Raw genomic sequence first — 16,139 nt, 5'->3', positions numbered from 1 at the left:
GCCAGTCCAGCCGAGTACAAGTGTCTTAGGATATTCAGCTTGGATTAATCCGGGAGCTTCAAACATTCGAGTTTTCTCTAGCCTAATATTCTCACGAAATGAACCTGAAAACCATTGAGAAACAGAATTCGGGTGGCATACCCTGTTATAGCTATATCATTGTTGAACCAGAAACTAAATTCATCTAATAAATTATCGGCGGTGTTGTTCACGAACTTTGCCACAGGAAATGAGGTCAAGTATTCTATCAGAGTATTGGTTTATCTAGGGTTTTAAACTGTCATTTGCAGTACACCCTACGCTTTGTTATGTACTCGTATATTAATCATTACTTAGGTCTCCCACGGCTTCTTTCTCTGCGCTGCAGAAGACTCAGTGGCCTGGTGGGCGAGAACGGTGTCTGGAATCTGCATGATCCCCGGGATTTCCTTCCCCTGCGTAATCATGCCCACCAACTCCTGGTAGTTAGAGGAATACGGTGGTATTTGGGAGCTCGTAGCGTTCACCTTCGGAGCCTCGGCCTCCTCAATCTCCATGATCTTGGCATGTGAGTGCTTACTCCCGTTGTGCAATTTCCACTCCTCGTAGTCCTCCAAGCTCAAGATGTTGCCGGTCTGCGAGCAGAAAAAGAACACCTTCGCCTGGTTGATCAACTGGTCCCTCTCCAAAGCCAGGATCTGTTTCACCTCACCGGGCATAGCATTCTCCTGCAACTGGTCCTGGTACTGTTCCATAATCTCAGCAATGCCCTCCTAAGCGTGTTAGTTCAACTAAACTGGATCACAAGCTGGATCACACCTATCGACCTGACTTGGAGGTGATAGATGCCAATACGCACCTGGAAGTCTGCACACGAGTCCCAGTCATAGTTGAGATACTCAATGTAGGTCTGTTCCTGTGGATTTATGCTCATTATATGATACAGCCGGCTACTCATATACCCCAGCTCTGCACAAACTTTCCATCTTCATTTGCAGGCCCAGGGTTCCGTCTACCGAAAGGTCTGTTGCAAACGAGATGCGTGCACCGCCCGTTGAAAAAGGCGTGTGCTCCCCCATTGATAAGACGTGCGCGACCCGCGTTACCCGGCGCCTCCTTGCCGCCGATAACAATATCCATGATAAAGAGAATCGTTTCGCTCTCTGCCATATATCAAGCCTATCCCCACGATGACTGCCGACTACGTAAGTACCCAATCGATTAACCCTGTTTTGGACTAACACCCCAGCCGAATTTTAAGACAATTGCCCTCGATAGCGAGTACTTGGAGGACATCAAGTCCAACATTCGCAACAGACCCATTGCGTGGGACGGGTTTGCTCGCACCAAAGAATTGACCGAGGATGAAGCCGCCAAGATTAAGACCTTGAGTCAGGCAGCCACTATACAGCAGAAGGCGGCGGCTATCGACCAGGCGCCCGCGGTATACGCAACGACGTTGTTGTCTGTATTAGACAAGATCAAGCGCGACGACGTGCTCAAGTCTTTGCTAGTGTTGACCAACGACCTTTTGCTCGGCGTGCCCATCTTTTCCGAGGAGTTGTTAAAACTCTCGCTCGACGCAGACACGTTGCCATACGAGCCGTTTACGAAGTTCTTGGGCTCTGCTGATGAATCTATTAAGGTATTGGGAGTGTACAACTTGGTCATTTTATTGGCGCAGCGCGCATACACTAAGCACGCGTACGTGGCACAGACTGTGGATGTGTTAAGCAAGACGATTGCGGCGTCCACCAACTTAGATAGCGTTGCAACCGCTGTCCAGTTGTTGAGACACCTCTTCACGCTCCCAGAGTACCGCGAGGTGTACTGGAAAAGCCATGCAACGCTCTTCCCGCCGTTATTAACGTTCCTCCAGTCAGGCAAGGGTGATTTGCAGGTCCGGTACCACACGTTGTTAGCGGTGTGGTTGTTGACCTTCAGCGAGCGCATCTCTGTGGAGATGCCATTGCACTATCAGGGTGTGTTGAAGGTGTTGACGGGCATTGCGAAGAACTCTATCAAGGAGAAAATTACGCGTCTTGCGATCGCTATCTTGCATAACTTTGTGGCGCCAAAAAGTGCGGCTTACGCAGAGGCCAAGACCAAGGTTGTCAAAGTGTTGTTGTTGAACAACGTGTTGCCGTTGATGAAGACGTTTTCTGAGAGAAGATGGAGTGACGAGGAGTTGGTAGCCGATTTGGCTGCTTTGACAGAAACACTCAACAATGCCTTAGTCTCGTTGACTTCCATGGACGAGTATCTCCTTGAGTTGGACTCGGGGAAGATGACCAACTCACCGCCGCACTCCTCTGAGGAGTTCTGGCACGAAAACGTCTTCCGTTTCAAGGAAAACAACTTCCAGTTGTTCAAGCGCCTCTTGGCCTTGTTGCGAACCGACTTGTCCAGCATCTACAACCCCCAGATCATCTTGAACGATGTCACCTGCGTCGTAAGCAAGATTCCGGAGGCGAGCAAGGTTGTTGCCCAGACCGGTGCCAAAGCCGTTATCATGGAGTTGATGACCATCGGCAGCCCCGAGGTGAGATACGAGGCGTTGAAGGCCACGCAGGCGCTTGTGGCGAATACGTTTAACTAGGCAATTATACATTACATCATGTCTATATGTATCCTTATACAGATCTGAGGTGTAGATGTTTCGAATCTATCCCTTTTTGGTCTGATGAGTAGACTAAATGATATCCTTATACCGTGATGAGTATGGCGTAGGTGCTAAGCGTGACCACACAGTTCAAAACCCCAGTACTAACAATTACTTAATTAGTATAGCCTAAAAAAGTAAAGGATTGAAAGATTAGTGGTATGCGTTATGGTACTCAATTGCGTTCCCTGTACTAGGGAAACAATGTCTAACTTTCATATCTCGAGCCACGTCAGAGGCTCGACGCCTGTTTCGTTACACTCATACGCGTACGCGTATAGTTCGATAATTATATCCATTAATTTACATTCACACTTCTAAATAATCTCCTAGATTCCCCTTCATCGAATCTGTCCTCTCAGTTATCCCACCACCATTCTTTCTGTCTTGATTTGGAACCCTGCCGCATGTGTTTACATTTCTTCCCGATTGGGAAATACTAACCTTCCGCGGGCACGCATGTAGCGACAGCAATTTGCTCCTGATCAAATAATTTTTAATCTTTACAACCTACTTTCTTTTCTTAATTTAACGTAAGCCATTTCTGTCCATACCAACTGAGATGAACCTGACTGACTATTTGGCAGATAAGGAGAACTCGCCCTCCCACAACGGCAAAGCTCCAGCTACACCCTTAAGAAGCACGCACCTGCGCCATACCACCCCACTTGGGAGCGCTCCCCGCCATTCTTTATACCACAGTGCATCGAAACAGAAGATTATCAGTGAAACCGCGGGGCTCGCAAAACTCTCGCTTGTGAAGAAGAATCTGGCCTTATTTGGTCCCAGTATCCACGAGGCCGGCGCGCAAACGTCGTACACGGGCAGCCCGATTCGCAGAACGGGTAATCTAGGAAAGTATCCCATCGCGTTAAGCGCAGGTAGCCAGGATTATGCCAACACCCAGATGAGGGGCGTCTCGACGGACTCAAGTGTCAGCACATCCTCTACTTCCACAGTCATCACTGATCCCATGTCTGACACGGAAGTGTATAATGAGTACGCCCTCAACCCCGAGGACCACTTGATGGCGATGTTAGCGCTCAAGCAGAAGGAGGCGTTGGATTTAAAGGAGAGGTCTAAAAAGGTAGACTTTGAGCTCTTGGAGCTCCAGCTCAAGTATTCGCATATCGGGAAAGTCGAATACGCAAACGAGCCAAAGGCCGGAAATCTCAGTTTCTCGAACTCGCGCAAAGATTTCAGAATCGTGAAGCCTGAGTTCCAGGAAGGTATGGGCGAGTTTTTCAGCAAAGCCCAATCGGCACTCAGCCCAAAGAAGAGCTTAATGAACTTGCGCGAGAGTTTTACCAAGAATGAGAGCCAAGATGCTCCGCTCTTACGTACCAGACAGAGCCTCACAAATATGCGCTTCTTCTCCGGGGAAAGTGAGGTATTCAGCCCGTCCAAGCTTCACAACAAGTTTTCCAGTGAGTTGAACGAGCTCAGAGAGGATCTCAACGGTGTCAAGTTGCAAGCTGACGAATTTGTGAACAAATCGATCAGTATGATTAATCAACGGTTTAAGACAAAGATTCCGCAGCTCGGTGCGCCCACAGTGGACAGATCTACCAAACCAGTCATGTCTGAGAAGGATTACACCCAAGTTAAGGAGTTTGATCTCAGCTCGATATCGGGGACCTTTGACGCGGACGACACATTTGCCAGGCATTACGACGACAGTGACTACGAGGATATGGGCGAGGTGGAAGAATATACCGATCACAGGGACACCAGGTTTTAATACATATAATCACCCTAGAGGGTTTCTATGTATATATTGCTCTGTGTCGTTTATATTCTGGGGTCTCCTCTTTCCCTCTCTATTTATATCTTCACAGCCCTCCATGGCAATTGTCCGAGTCAATTATGGAGGTTGGTTCTGGGTATCTCGCCGGGCAGGTATCCTTTGTGTTTTGGTTTTAATGTAATATTTTTTTAGCTCACAAGTGGAGAGAACTTCTGCTGATCATCATAAAAGTGCATACTTTGCGGATACCCAGAAGCAAGCAAATCGTCAAGAGATGATTATCAGCACGCCTCTTTGCCTTGTAAATTATTGACTGGTGTTAACTCCAAATGAGATCAAATCTGAGCCATAAGTTATACCGTCTTCTGCGATACCATCCCTCGAGGCATAAAGCACACAGAAATAACACGACCTTTGTCGCATTGCTGTTTCAAAATAGATTTAAAGGAAGGCGCATTGATAGGTAGATGAGCAGGCAGCATCAGACAAAGGCAGTTCGACCACATAAAAGCAAGCTGACGGTAAATTGACTTTCATAGGAGAGTGTGAACCCAGAATAAAAATGACTTCGATTAGTTGTCGATTTGTCCTTATCGTCACATAGGAACCACAAAATTAGCCAAGGAAGTTCTCTGATCAAACCCTTCTTTCGCGTTCCAACTCTTGGCGACCTTAACTCTGTTGGGAAAGCGTTAGACTCAAAATTTGAAGGTCTTGTGTTTGACCCACAGGAATCGCATTACTTTTTTTTCAAGCTATCCACTCTTATTTGGGCAGTCCTATATGGTTTGCGCTGTTTCAATGAGTAAAGATGATTTGGTATTTTGATTTGGTGGATTTGGAAAATGGCCTCTTTAATTTAATCCAGTACTGACGAACACATGGGCCGAAACTAATGGAGCCATTGAAAGATCATGCCAGAGAATAAAAAATAAAGTCTGCGGTTAGGCCCATGAAAGATTTCATGTTTCGGTCACGGCGGACGTCACGCCGAAAATTTGCGTCTTCTGTGCCTTGAACAAGGTGTAATTAGCTTCCTTCGTGTGGTGCCATGAAGTCCACTAACCCCTATACCCCTCTTACGCCGGGATTGCGTGATACAGCCGCTATATCCCGTGAGTTGCGAATCTCACGCAACCAAGTGTCTGATTTCTCGGCTAACTACGTAGGTTTTTCAGATGTTACTGGTATTCTTTGTGCGACCTAGCTTTTGACAACGATTGTTACTTGGTGTGCCCTTAAATGAAAGTACCTCAACCAGTTACTAAATCACATGCAATTCATGAGAACAAGGGTACACTATAGGCAAAGCTCTGGGGTATTCTTAACGATGAGGGGTAAAATGATCAGCGCCTTAACTTACACCGGCCTATAATCGTTACTAAACTTAGCCCTCCCCTGCTTTGCAGCTAGTAGAGCAAAGCTTTGGTCTTTAGCTTTCGGTGACCGGAAACCCCTTTCCACATCTACCAAAACTTTGGGTTATATCAAGTGAAAGTAAAGGCGGCTGTTTTATTTTAGAGAAGGAGACAGATTTGGTAGTATCTGTTTTAAGGGAACTTTGTATCAGTGTTTGCTAGCTCTATATCCCACTTGATCCCCACTTTGGTTAAGTAGACCGATCAAGATTCAAGACTAAACTTTCGGTAGTACGTCCGAGGGATGGAGGACCGGTTTAGGGGACTCCGATAACTGCACGGTACTGTTCTTCCGGTTATCACATACCCTGGCAATACGTACGGTGCCCAAAACCACCCGGTATGATTCCTGTACGGCAAAGTTTCATGCGAGTTGTTTACGCCATATTTTTGCCGCCCAGGAAAGGACACCTTTGCCCATGCATGCACGTTCTCGTCCCACATCGGATTCTATTCTTATACTAATGTAAAACTTTGTCATCTCCGAGCTCCTGCCGAATACGCTTCTCCACTATTTCGTACATCAATAGCTGTGGGCAGATGTGGTAAAAAGCTCCGGAAAAAAAAACATACCCCTCTCTGTCTTCTCTATATATTTGAGCATTCCCCCCCAGCTTACACACTTGACTCGCCATCCATATCAGCCACAACAAATATGGAAGACATTACACCATCTACTTACGAAAACGATAAGGCTGTGAAAGCCCACGATGAATATCCTTTTGCCATCCCAGCTACCGGCTTGGCTGAAGAAACTCATCATCCTGGTCACGCTGAAGAAAGAGAGACAGAAATGACCGCTTTCCTGAGATTCCGCCACAGATTTAGAGAACCTCTTGCTGAATGCTTGGGGACCATGGTCTTGGTTATGTTTGGTGACGGTGTTGTCGCCCAGGTTAAGTTATCCAAAGGTGCCGCTGGTGACTACACTGTGATTGCTCTTTCTTGGGCCGCTGCTGTTATGTTAGGTTACATGGTTTCGGGTGGTATTTCTGGTGGTCACATGAACCCAGCCGTCACTATCTCTGCTGCTGTGTATAGAGGCTTCCCAAAGAGAAAGGTCATCCCATACATTTTGGGCCAGCTTTTGGGTGGTTTCATCGGCGCTTTCCTTGTGTACGGTATCTATGTTCAGTCGATCAACCACTACGAAGGTGAAGGTATCAGAACCGTGACTGGTGCAACCGCTACCGCTGGTATTTTCTGTACTTTCCCACAGCCATACTTGACCACCAGAGGTCAGTTTGCTTCTGAGCTCACCGCCACTGCTTTGTTGCAGTTGGGTATCTTTGCGTTGACCGACCCTTACAACGCGCCTGCTGGTGAAATTTTCCCATTGGGTTTGTTTGTTTTGATTTACGCGTTGGGTAGTTCCTTCGGTTTCCAGACCGGTTACGCCCTTAACATGGCCAGAGATTTTGCTCCAAGAGTCGCTGCTGTTGCCCTTGGTTACGGTGGCGATATGTTCAGTGTATATGATGGCTACGCCTGGGTTCCAGTTGTGGCTCCGATCATTGGTGGATTACTTGGTGGTGGTTTGTATGACTTATTCATTTACCAGGGTAAGGAATCGCCAGTCAACAAGCGCAACTTCGGTTTCTCTCGCACGGCCAAGAAGCAAGCTCCAGTCCAGGCCTAATTTTTCACGAAGATTCTATACCTTCGTATTGCCCGTGGCGCATCCTGATTTTCTACGTCTTAACGAACCTCTTTCCTACCGTTATGCTATTGACGAGTGGATGTTAATGTTTGCCTTTTTTTTCATTTACATTTATACGCACTTCGGTGCCCCCTGTATATGTTTATTTATGAATTGTCATTTTAATTAATTAATAACTCATGTGCTAGTTAGGTATTGTTTTAGTTGTCATACTAGAATTACAAAGGTTGCATGATTTGTACTGAGACCTATGGAGGTAGTATATGGTAACATGACTGTATTATGTTTTGTAGCTGGGGGTACTACCGCTTGATAAAATCCTATTAGCTGGGATGCATTTCGCTTGAGATATATTTATTATGATTAGCACACAGCATAAAGTAATTTTCAATTCTAGATGGCACATGTTTCAGCAAGTTCCACTCCGATATGCAGAGGTATTCCCCCAGAACTGGGGCCCCAGAGTTAAATATTGTTACCGAACGTCGATACGGGGCGTTCCACGGGGCGTTCCACAGGGCTGCAGTTTTCCCCTCACTTCACCCCATGATGCTTGTAACTTGGGTCCGGTATGTTTAACAATATACGATTGCATCTTTGACTCGGTGTAGACGATTGTTTTCGGGCTGAGTTTTGCCTCGGCTGCCGTTCGGCAGGTAGTATGTGCGTATTTCAACGGAATACCGGGGGGGAAAGAAATATCTGGTTGAGGAATGCTAGACCAAGGGATTACCCTGCGCTTAGGCCAGTTAAAGGTTTGTGACCAGAGAACACGGTGATACGCCAAAAGAGCATCTTTCATCATTATTTGTGTATATATTCTCTTTATAAGTATTCTATTTTTTTTGAAGGAATATCCACCGAGGCCTACACCGTAAAAATACCAAATATTGCTACCGAGGGGTCCCCCGGGGCTTCTCGGGAACGGATGCATGAACACGTTTCCACATGCGGCAGCTGCCTGTTTGCAGGCAATGGTCCGCATGCATATTTCAACTCCGAGCTTGAGCCCGGAACTGACAGCTTTCTTTTCTTTTTGTCGTTGGACGTTGAAACTCCTCTTGCGTTCTGCAGAATTTGCATGTGATACTTGTGCTATGTAGATATATTAGCCCTTCTTGTTATAGAACTAGTACCAACTTTGCTCCTTGTTGATACTCCTTATGGATAACTATCCTCACTAAAGAATAGTTTCTGGGCTCTTGCAAACAGTCCAGGATTGTGGGCCGAAATTCTATATGGCATAACTATACGTTAAACCAGTAAATAGCGGCGCGGTGATGTCCGGGGTGGTGTAGGAAGTCGGAAGGTGCATGAGGTCTAGTTTTAATAGGCTACTGGCCCCATATGCGTTGCTCAAATAGCATAGTCGCCCCACCCTTGGTGCCGGAAACCTAAATCTCGAGACGCAGTATTTTGCTCCCCGGTAAACCAACGGAATAGCACCTACATAATATCACTGCATGCGGTTGGACGCACTCTAGTTCAACTCCGAATATGCTGAGCCTCGGAGTCTGAGTTCAAAATATTCTCAGTTCTGTACTGTCGCAACCGAAAATTATTTAGAATACTGTATCCATAAAACAAACCGACCCAAGAGGACAGATAGTCTGATATGCCCCTCCGTTATATTCGAAACTGAAACCTACTTTTGGTGTGCAGAAAACCGTTGGAAGCCTCCTCCTGTGTCTCACCTAACCGGTATACGAAAGACTAAAAAACATTGCATCTTACGGGAGGAGGTGAGCCGGTACTTTTCTTTCCCAACATTGGTTCCTTTTTCATCTCCGAAGATTGGCATCTCCCCCGCTTTCCCCTGTTTCTCCAAGTACCCCTTGTTTTCCACTGGACTAAACGAAAAGCAAAAACCTTACCAATATACCCCGCATGTTTAGATTGGTAAGCGTGTGATAGATTGCCCTTGTACCGAGTAGAGATAGACCTCAAGGGCTCCGATCATGACCTCTTGGTTATTCGTATTCCCTCTGATTTACAAAAGTATTTAGGCCTTTATTAGCTGCAGAAAATACTACACGGTATTGGGGCAAGAAACCTCTATATTTCCGTATATTTAGTTGAAATACACAGCTAGCAACTCGAGCTCTCCCTAGAAAATTAATAACCGTACAAGTTCATTTGGATTTCAATCTACACCTGGATAAACAGCAGTGCCTGTTAGAGAAACAAATGTCGTTAACATAAACTATAATACACTATCAGGGAGAACCAGTTTAGTCCTGGGTCAACCAGCCTCTGGATCTTTCGACAGCCTTCTCCCACAAGGTCCAGCCAGCTCTTCTCTTGTCATCAGCTAACTGGGCCTTGAACTCGTTGTTAGAACCGTCGCCGACAATGGAGCTAGTGACATCCTCCAACGAGGACCAGACAGTGTGCTTGTACAAACCAGCAGCGATAGCGGCACCCAAAGCGGTGCACTCAGCGTTTGGAGATCTCTTGACAGTCACACATGGGCCCAAGATATCAGCCTGAATCTGCATCACTTCGTCAGACTTGGACATACCACCGTCAACGGCCAAGACAGACAATGGAGACACGGTAGACTGGAGGTCTTCCATGAAGTCACCATTGGCACCGGCATCGTTACCCATGGCCTTCAAAATAGCACGAGTCTGGTAACAGACACCCTCCAAGGCAGCCCTGGCAATGTGGCAAGCATTGGTGTACTGGGTAAGACCCAAAATGGTACCTCTGGCTTCAGAGTCCCAGTATGGGGCGAACAAACCGGAGAAGGCTGGCACGAAAACCGCACCACCCGTGTTGTCGACCTGGGAGGCCAATGGACCGACGTCCTGGGCCTTTTCGATCATCTTCAAATTGTCTCTCAACCACTGGACAACAGAGCCAGCAACGGCGATGGACCCTTCCAAAGCATAGTGGGGCTGGGAGTCTTCCTTACTTTCCAATTCAGGGAACCAGAAACCAAGAGTGGTAACAGGACCATGCTCAGAGATCAACTTTCTTGGGCCGGTGTTGTACAACAAAAAGGCACCGGTACCGTAGGTACATTTGGCGGCACCCGCCTTCAAAGTCAATTGACCGACAAGAGAGGCAGACTGGTCACCCAAACAACCACAGATTGGAATGTCAGTAAGAGCATCCAACCAGGTGGAGGAGGCCTTTGGCAAGTCGGAGTGGTGGCCAATGGCAGCCAAGTTTGGGGTCTTGAAAGCACCGTAGTACTCAGAGGACGAGACGATCTTTGGCAAGACAATATTCTTTGGGTTAATATCCCACAAGTCAAGCAACTCTTTGTCATAGTTGAAAGTGTCCAAGTTCATGAACATGGTTCTAGATGCGTTGGTGACGTCGGAGACGTGGCTGCGCTCCTTAGTCAACTGGAAGATCAACCAGGTGTCAATGGTACCGAAGCACAAGTCACCGTCAGCTCTATCATAGGCAGCCTTGACGTTGTCGCAGTTGTCGATAAACCATCTCAACTTGGAGGCAGAAAAGTAGGTAGAGATTGGCACACCGGAGATTCTTCTGAGCTTTTCCTGGACATCCTTAGGGGTCTCGGCAATCTTCTTTTGCACGATGGCAGAGGTTCTGGTATCGTTCCAGACGATACCGTTGTGGTACGCCTTACCGGTCTTCTTGGACCAGACGACGGTGGTTTCTCTCATGTTGGTGATACCAATGGCGGTGACCTTGTATGGCTTGGCAGCGTCCTTGTTGAGCGCTTCCAAAGAGCCCATACAGACACCAAGACACTGTGTGGCGTCGGCCAAGATGGAGGATGGCACACACTCGACCCAACCTGGGTTAGGGAACAACAAGGATGGCTTCTTGGAGTCTTCGAAGACCAAGTTGTCGGCAGCGGTGATAGCCACACCCTCAGCGGAAAAGACCGGAGTTGGAGAGGACTCCTTTTGAGTGGAGCTAGCGGCCTTCTCGACAGAGGCAGAGGTGGTGTACTCGATCTGGTGCTTAGCAATCTCAGAACCATCTCTAGCAAAGAGAATGGCTCTGGTGGAGGTGGTACCGATATCGATAGAGGCGGCGAGCGGGATGAAAGACATTATTAACAATTAGCAAAAGCAAGAAAGATGCAAAAATATTAATTGATATTGGTGAGCAAGGAAGTAGACACTAGGAGCAAACACGCTCGTATTTATATCCAGGCAGCCGTCGACGCTCGGGGCAGCTATGTATTTTACCCCGGATGGCCTATCACCGTGAGGGGAAAAATTCACCAGAGAGAGCGTCACTGCAGTCCGAGAGTATGAAAATCTCCGGTGCAGGAAGAAACATTAAAATACAACCTGACTCACAGTAACCAGGCCATTATATAGAATGATACCTTACTTCTGCTTCATCCTTAACGTGAAAGGACTAATTGGTTCTGGCGGGCCAATTGAGTGAAGCTCGACGAATTGGCCCCCAGAGATGGTTTGCTAGATGGTAATATCGGAGGTATGTGCAGCACCCCCCAGGAACGTCTCGTTGCGTTGTTGGAGCGCACTCCTTATCCGGTATGTAAGTCATCCAGCAACCGGTACTAGCGCCAGTAATCGTAAGTTGTTAGCATTAGCATGTGCTAGTTAGGTGCTGACCTTCTCCGCACTTCCTAAACTCTAAATTTAAAAAAAAAATAATGGGGTCTGGGGTCTGGGGTCTGGGGTTTGTGCCGCCTGCCTCTATACTGAATAGACAAACTAAAAGGCCTTGCATTCACTGCGGACAAGGCGGAATAATGTTTGAATCGTTCTGTGGCTCCATACCCCCTACTTGTTTCAGTGACATGCAAGGTCCATATGGTTCGCATAACCAGAAACAGACTGTGGCCTGTCCTATTGTGGGTGGAGACCCGGGGGAAAATCCTATGAGATTCTGACTTTTGAATCCACTAATGTGTGAGGTATGGTTTCGGAACGGACAAATCGTACATGAGAGTGTGTAGCAGAGGGAAGGCGCCAACGTGGTCACGAGAATCCGCTGGTTATGTACCCTATAGACGTTTCTTTTTAAGCAATAGCCTGCGGTCCTACCTTATTTAGGCTAGTCTTCGGCGCATTTAGTCTCAGCTGAGTATTAGCTCAGCATATGGATATTTCAAGCGGCCCCAAATCCATTGATCTCAGGACCTTGAACATTCTAGCAAATTGCCCTACATCCGATAGGCATGCCCTACAATAGAACAAACCCTGTTCCGCAACTTGCCAGAGCACCCCCCCTTCCCCCCGGAATACAAAACAGTACTTTTGCCTAAGTACATGCATCCAGGGGAAAGAGCGGGGAACATATTGTTGAATATTTACAACAATCTTTGAACTAGCTATTATCTCCATAAGTTCAGACATTATTTCTGAGGTTCATACCCCTTAGGTGGCGTACTTCTGTTCGCGGGTCAACGGTTTTGGCATTGCCCCGCCGAGGTTTTTCAACTGTTATAATCCGACGTGTTGTGCACATGTTAGGTCTGCAGTACTCCGTCATAGCCTTTGTCAGCTAGGTGACCCGGAGAAAAATGCCATTTCAACTCCGAAGACCCCGATATGCTTTACACTGCATTAGAATTATTTAGGTGCATATCGGACATGTTTCCGGTCTGGGTCGGTCAGAAAGGATTATCCAGGGTGTTTCCGGATCTCTGATTCGATATCCGGAATAATAGTGCAGTTTCGGGGTACATCGTTCGCTGTTAACTTATTCATCGATATGATTCTGCTCACCAACACAACTCCGTCAAGAAATTGAAGCTCGCTCTGAGAAACAAGGAAAAAGTAACGACAACGGCAGGACTCGAACCTGCGCGGGCAGAGCCCAAAAGATTTCTAATCTTTCGCCTTAACCGCTCGGCCACGTTGCCTAACATAAGCAGTTTTGTAAAACTCCATTTTAAGTCATTGATGGTATGAAAGCAAAATTTCTAAAATCCCAAAATCCGTTGATGAGAATGGCCCATTACAAGTCCTTTTTTTATTCAACATTGCACGATAATTCAGGCCGACCATCCCGAAAGGTAGTGAAGCTGGCACTAATGAAAAGATTGAGGAAACTCTACCCAGACACCTGAATACATGGTTAGCCACTGACTCCAAAGCTTTGCACGAACATGGATGTGCGAGAAGAAAGCTCTAATCACACTTGAAAGTTATAAGATGCTGTTCTCGGTATATTTCGCCCTTGTTTGGCCTCACGAGGGGCTCCCAGGCCATAACTGCCACTCCTAGGGTCCGGTTTATCCAATAAATCGGCTTTTAAAATTAAACCTACATCCATTAAACTATATCGAAGTAGAGGTAGCATAGTATTACACAGGTCCTATATTGGGTGTTAGATATTTGACCCAAAGCACATCATTAAAGTCAATTCTGGTGTATGGAGGACAGTGATCTCTACGAGCTGCCGGCTCGTTGGCTAACTAAAAACGACTCTTGCAATTAGAGAAATTATAGGTTTATATCTATACACAAATTATAAACTGGTGTATTACTCTATGGACGGACTGCCGCTTTAAAACACCAGAAATATTTCCATGCGGTACAGTTAATAAGACCCTACATTCGCCGCTTCGGCCAACTGGTGGCTACTCTTTCCACCTGCACAAAAGAAACAGTATGATTTTTTTTACCCGCACCCCACTTATCCAACCCTCGTCTACCCGGTAATGCTTGCCAGATTGCTCAAGAAGCCCTTCGTACGTGTTTCGCCCTTGTCCACATTTCTCATCTAACACCCCCAGGTGCGCGCGTATGCCACGAACAACCAGCTCTTTCTCAGTAAAGACGTGAGCAAAGACATTCCCACTCACGAGCTCTTCCAGAAGCTCGGGTTCACGAAGCAACCTTCTTCCGGGCTCGTACACTGGCTCCCACTAGGGCTTCGCATTCTCCGTAACGTGGAGAACATCATCCATACAGAGATGCGCCGCGTGGACGCGGAGGAGGTTGCGCTATCGTCGCTTTCCGCTGCCGCACTCTGGAAGACTACGGGCCGCTGGGACAATAGGGAGTTGTTCAAGCTCCAAGACGCGAAAGGAGCAGATTACTGCTTGGCCCCGACATGCGAAGAGGAGATCACCGATATCGTCAAAGCACACGTGGGCTCGTACAAGGATTTGCCGCTCATCATGTACCAAGTGGCGCGCAAGTACCGCGACGAGAAGCGGCCACGCGCGGGGTTGTTGCGTGGGCGCGAATTCCTCATGAAGGACGCGTACTCCTTCGATGTGAGCGAAACACACGCGCTTGTGACCTACGACAAAGTCTATGGCGCGTACAAGGCGATTTTCCGGACGCTCAAGATTCCGTTTGCCATTGCCGAGGCCGACACCGGTGACATCGGCGGGTCCCTCTCTCACGAATGGCACTATGTGCACCATTCCGGCGAGGATTCGCTCTTCACGTGTTCCAGCTGCGGATCCACATCCAACATTGAAAAGACGCTTGCGCTTCCTGAGGTGGATTCTGTGCCAGTGGACACTGCCGAGGTGAGGTACTTTTTAAACGAATCCAAAGACACGTTGGTCGCACTTTACTACCCTGTGGGCCGCACATTGGTACCGCTGTTTTTGAAGGAGGAGATTCCTGATCTCAACACGAAGTCTACGCTCACGGACGAGGAGACGCTCGCGAAGTTTATGGAGGGCGAAGAGATTATCGGTAAATCGATCATTCGCGTCATGGACGCGCGCTTGCACGACCGCACTATTCTCCCGGACTTTCCCGTGCCGTTTCAACGCGGCTCCTTCACCACGTTAACAGGCCTCCCATTGGTGGAGGCGCGCGAAGGCGAGGTATGCTACAAGTGCGAGGAGGGACGGTTGGAGCGTCAAAAAGCGATTGAGGTCGGGCACACCTTTTTCTTGGGCACACGCTACTCTGCGCCACTCAATGCCACCTTCACCAACGAGTTCGGTAAGCCAGAACTCATGTCAATGGGGTGCTACGGAATCGGCGTTTCGCGGATCATTGCCGCGATCGCCGAGGTTACACGCGACATGGAGGGGTTCGTGTGGCCTGCGACGATAGCGCCGTTCCAAGTGACGATTATCGAGGGTCCGGGTAAGAACTACCAGCAGACTGTTGCGATGATGGACGGGGTTGCACAGTCCTTGAAGGAAGGTGGTATCACCGTCAACCGTGACTTTAGACCCTTGGAAAGGTTTGGCTTGGGCAAAAAAATCCGTGACTCCAACCTGATTGGTGTTCCGTTGGTTGTAATCGCGGGAAAGGCCTTACCGCGGCTCGAGATTGAAGTCCGTGGGAAACGCTGGGAGCAGAAAGAGACGTACTTGTGGCAGGAGTTGCGCGCACGCAAACAGGAAGCGTGGCAGTGGGAGGTCAGTGAAGTCAAGGGCCGGGAAAAGCACATAGTACATGTCGACGGCTTTGTCGAGGTGGTCCAAGCATTATTGAAGGACATGTAATGTATATAAAATGATTTAAGCATGTAAAGACAAGACATTCAACCGGTGTAGAGTATAGATATATGGGTGGAGAGTAGTTTGTAAATCTGAATGGGGCTGATGGTCGATGTTTTCTATGTACTGTATGACAGTGTATCAATTATTCCCCCCTTTGCATGGCTAATTGCATTACCAAACCCGTTGATCTCTTCACAAGTCGCTGTTTTGTCACTTATATTTTCAACTCTACAAAGGTAATTCAACAGCTCTAACTGGGTCGTATTATTCCAAGCTGCCTGGCA

General features: G+C 47.6%; 7 protein-coding genes and 1 non-coding gene across 8 annotated transcripts; 5 read left to right on the top strand and 3 right to left on the bottom strand.

Annotated features, from left to right (window-relative positions):
• Nucleotides 1-298: 298 nt before the first annotated feature.
• On the bottom strand, nucleotides 299-913 carry BABINDRAFT_60533 (uncharacterized protein; the record flags this gene model as incomplete). The annotated part of the gene is made up of 2 exons (XM_019132345.1): nucleotides 299-752; nucleotides 839-913. 2 exons carry the CDS (start codon nucleotides 911-913, stop codon nucleotides 333-335), a joined length of 495 nt encoding a protein of 164 aa, XP_018985942.1. The 3' UTR covers nucleotides 299-332.
• A 256-nt stretch (nucleotides 914-1,169) lies between these two features.
• VMA13 (H(+)-transporting V1 sector ATPase subunit H) lies at nucleotides 1,170-2,578 on the top strand (the record flags this gene model as incomplete). Its single annotated transcript, XM_019132607.1, has 2 exons — nucleotides 1,170-1,184; nucleotides 1,229-2,578. 2 exons carry the CDS (start codon nucleotides 1,170-1,172, stop codon nucleotides 2,576-2,578), a joined length of 1,365 nt encoding a protein of 454 aa, XP_018985941.1.
• Nucleotides 2,579-3,203: 625 nt separating this feature from the next.
• Nucleotides 3,204-4,382, top strand: BABINDRAFT_166217 (uncharacterized protein; the record flags this gene model as incomplete). The annotated part of the gene is made up of 1 exon (XM_019130405.1): nucleotides 3,204-4,382. The coding sequence occupies one exon, from the start codon at nucleotides 3,204-3,206 to the stop codon at nucleotides 4,380-4,382; it is 1,179 nt and encodes a 392-aa protein (XP_018985940.1).
• A 1,019-nt stretch (nucleotides 4,383-5,401) lies between these two features.
• Nucleotides 5,402-5,721, top strand: BABINDRAFT_160869 (uncharacterized protein). Its single transcript, XM_019128509.1, has one exon. The coding sequence runs from the start codon at nucleotides 5,440-5,442 to the stop codon at nucleotides 5,593-5,595; it is 156 nt and encodes a 51-aa protein (XP_018985939.1). The 5' UTR covers nucleotides 5,402-5,439; the 3' UTR covers nucleotides 5,596-5,721.
• Nucleotides 5,722-6,248: 527 nt separating this feature from the next.
• On the top strand, nucleotides 6,249-7,652 carry BABINDRAFT_160867 (MIP/aquaporin family protein). Its single transcript, XM_019128508.1, has one exon. It carries the CDS (start codon nucleotides 6,462-6,464, stop codon nucleotides 7,443-7,445), a length of 984 nt encoding a protein of 327 aa, XP_018985938.1. The 5' UTR covers nucleotides 6,249-6,461; the 3' UTR covers nucleotides 7,446-7,652.
• A 1,854-nt stretch (nucleotides 7,653-9,506) lies between these two features.
• Nucleotides 9,507-11,826, bottom strand: GUT1 (glycerol kinase). The gene has a single exon (XM_019128507.1). It carries the CDS (start codon nucleotides 11,504-11,506, stop codon nucleotides 9,698-9,700), a length of 1,809 nt encoding a protein of 602 aa, XP_018985937.1. The 5' UTR covers nucleotides 11,507-11,826; the 3' UTR covers nucleotides 9,507-9,697.
• Nucleotides 11,827-13,214: 1,388 nt separating this feature from the next.
• On the bottom strand, nucleotides 13,215-13,296 carry BABINDRAFT_t151. The gene has a single exon. It is a non-coding gene; the product is annotated as a tRNA-Ser (tRNA).
• Nucleotides 13,297-14,097: 801 nt separating this feature from the next.
• On the top strand, nucleotides 14,098-15,858 carry PRS (putative proline--tRNA ligase; the record flags this gene model as incomplete). Its single annotated transcript, XM_019127002.1, has 2 exons — nucleotides 14,098-14,127; nucleotides 14,173-15,858. The coding sequence occupies 2 exons, from the start codon at nucleotides 14,098-14,100 to the stop codon at nucleotides 15,856-15,858; spliced, it is 1,716 nt and encodes a 571-aa protein (XP_018985936.1).
• Nucleotides 15,859-16,139: the final 281 nt, after the last annotated feature.

Source organism: Babjeviella inositovora, assembly GCF_001661335.1.
Source record: "Babjeviella inositovora NRRL Y-12698 unplaced genomic scaffold BABINscaffold_4, whole genome shotgun sequence".
NCBI lineage: Eukaryota > Fungi > Ascomycota > Pichiomycetes > Serinales > Babjeviella > Babjeviella inositovora.
This window is presented reverse-complemented; position numbering and strand designations above follow the sequence as displayed.

Bases quoted from the DNA above. Each gene is read 5' to 3' on its own strand.
- GUT1 (XM_019128507.1), bottom strand. From the start codon at position 11,506: ATGTCTTTCATCCCGCTCGCCGCCTCTATCGATATCGGTACCACCTCC.
- BABINDRAFT_160867 (XM_019128508.1), top strand. From the start codon at position 6,462: ATGGAAGACATTACACCATCTACTTACGAAAACGATAAGGCTGTGAAA.
- BABINDRAFT_160869 (XM_019128509.1), top strand. From the start codon at position 5,440: ATGAAGTCCACTAACCCCTATACCCCTCTTACGCCGGGATTGCGTGAT.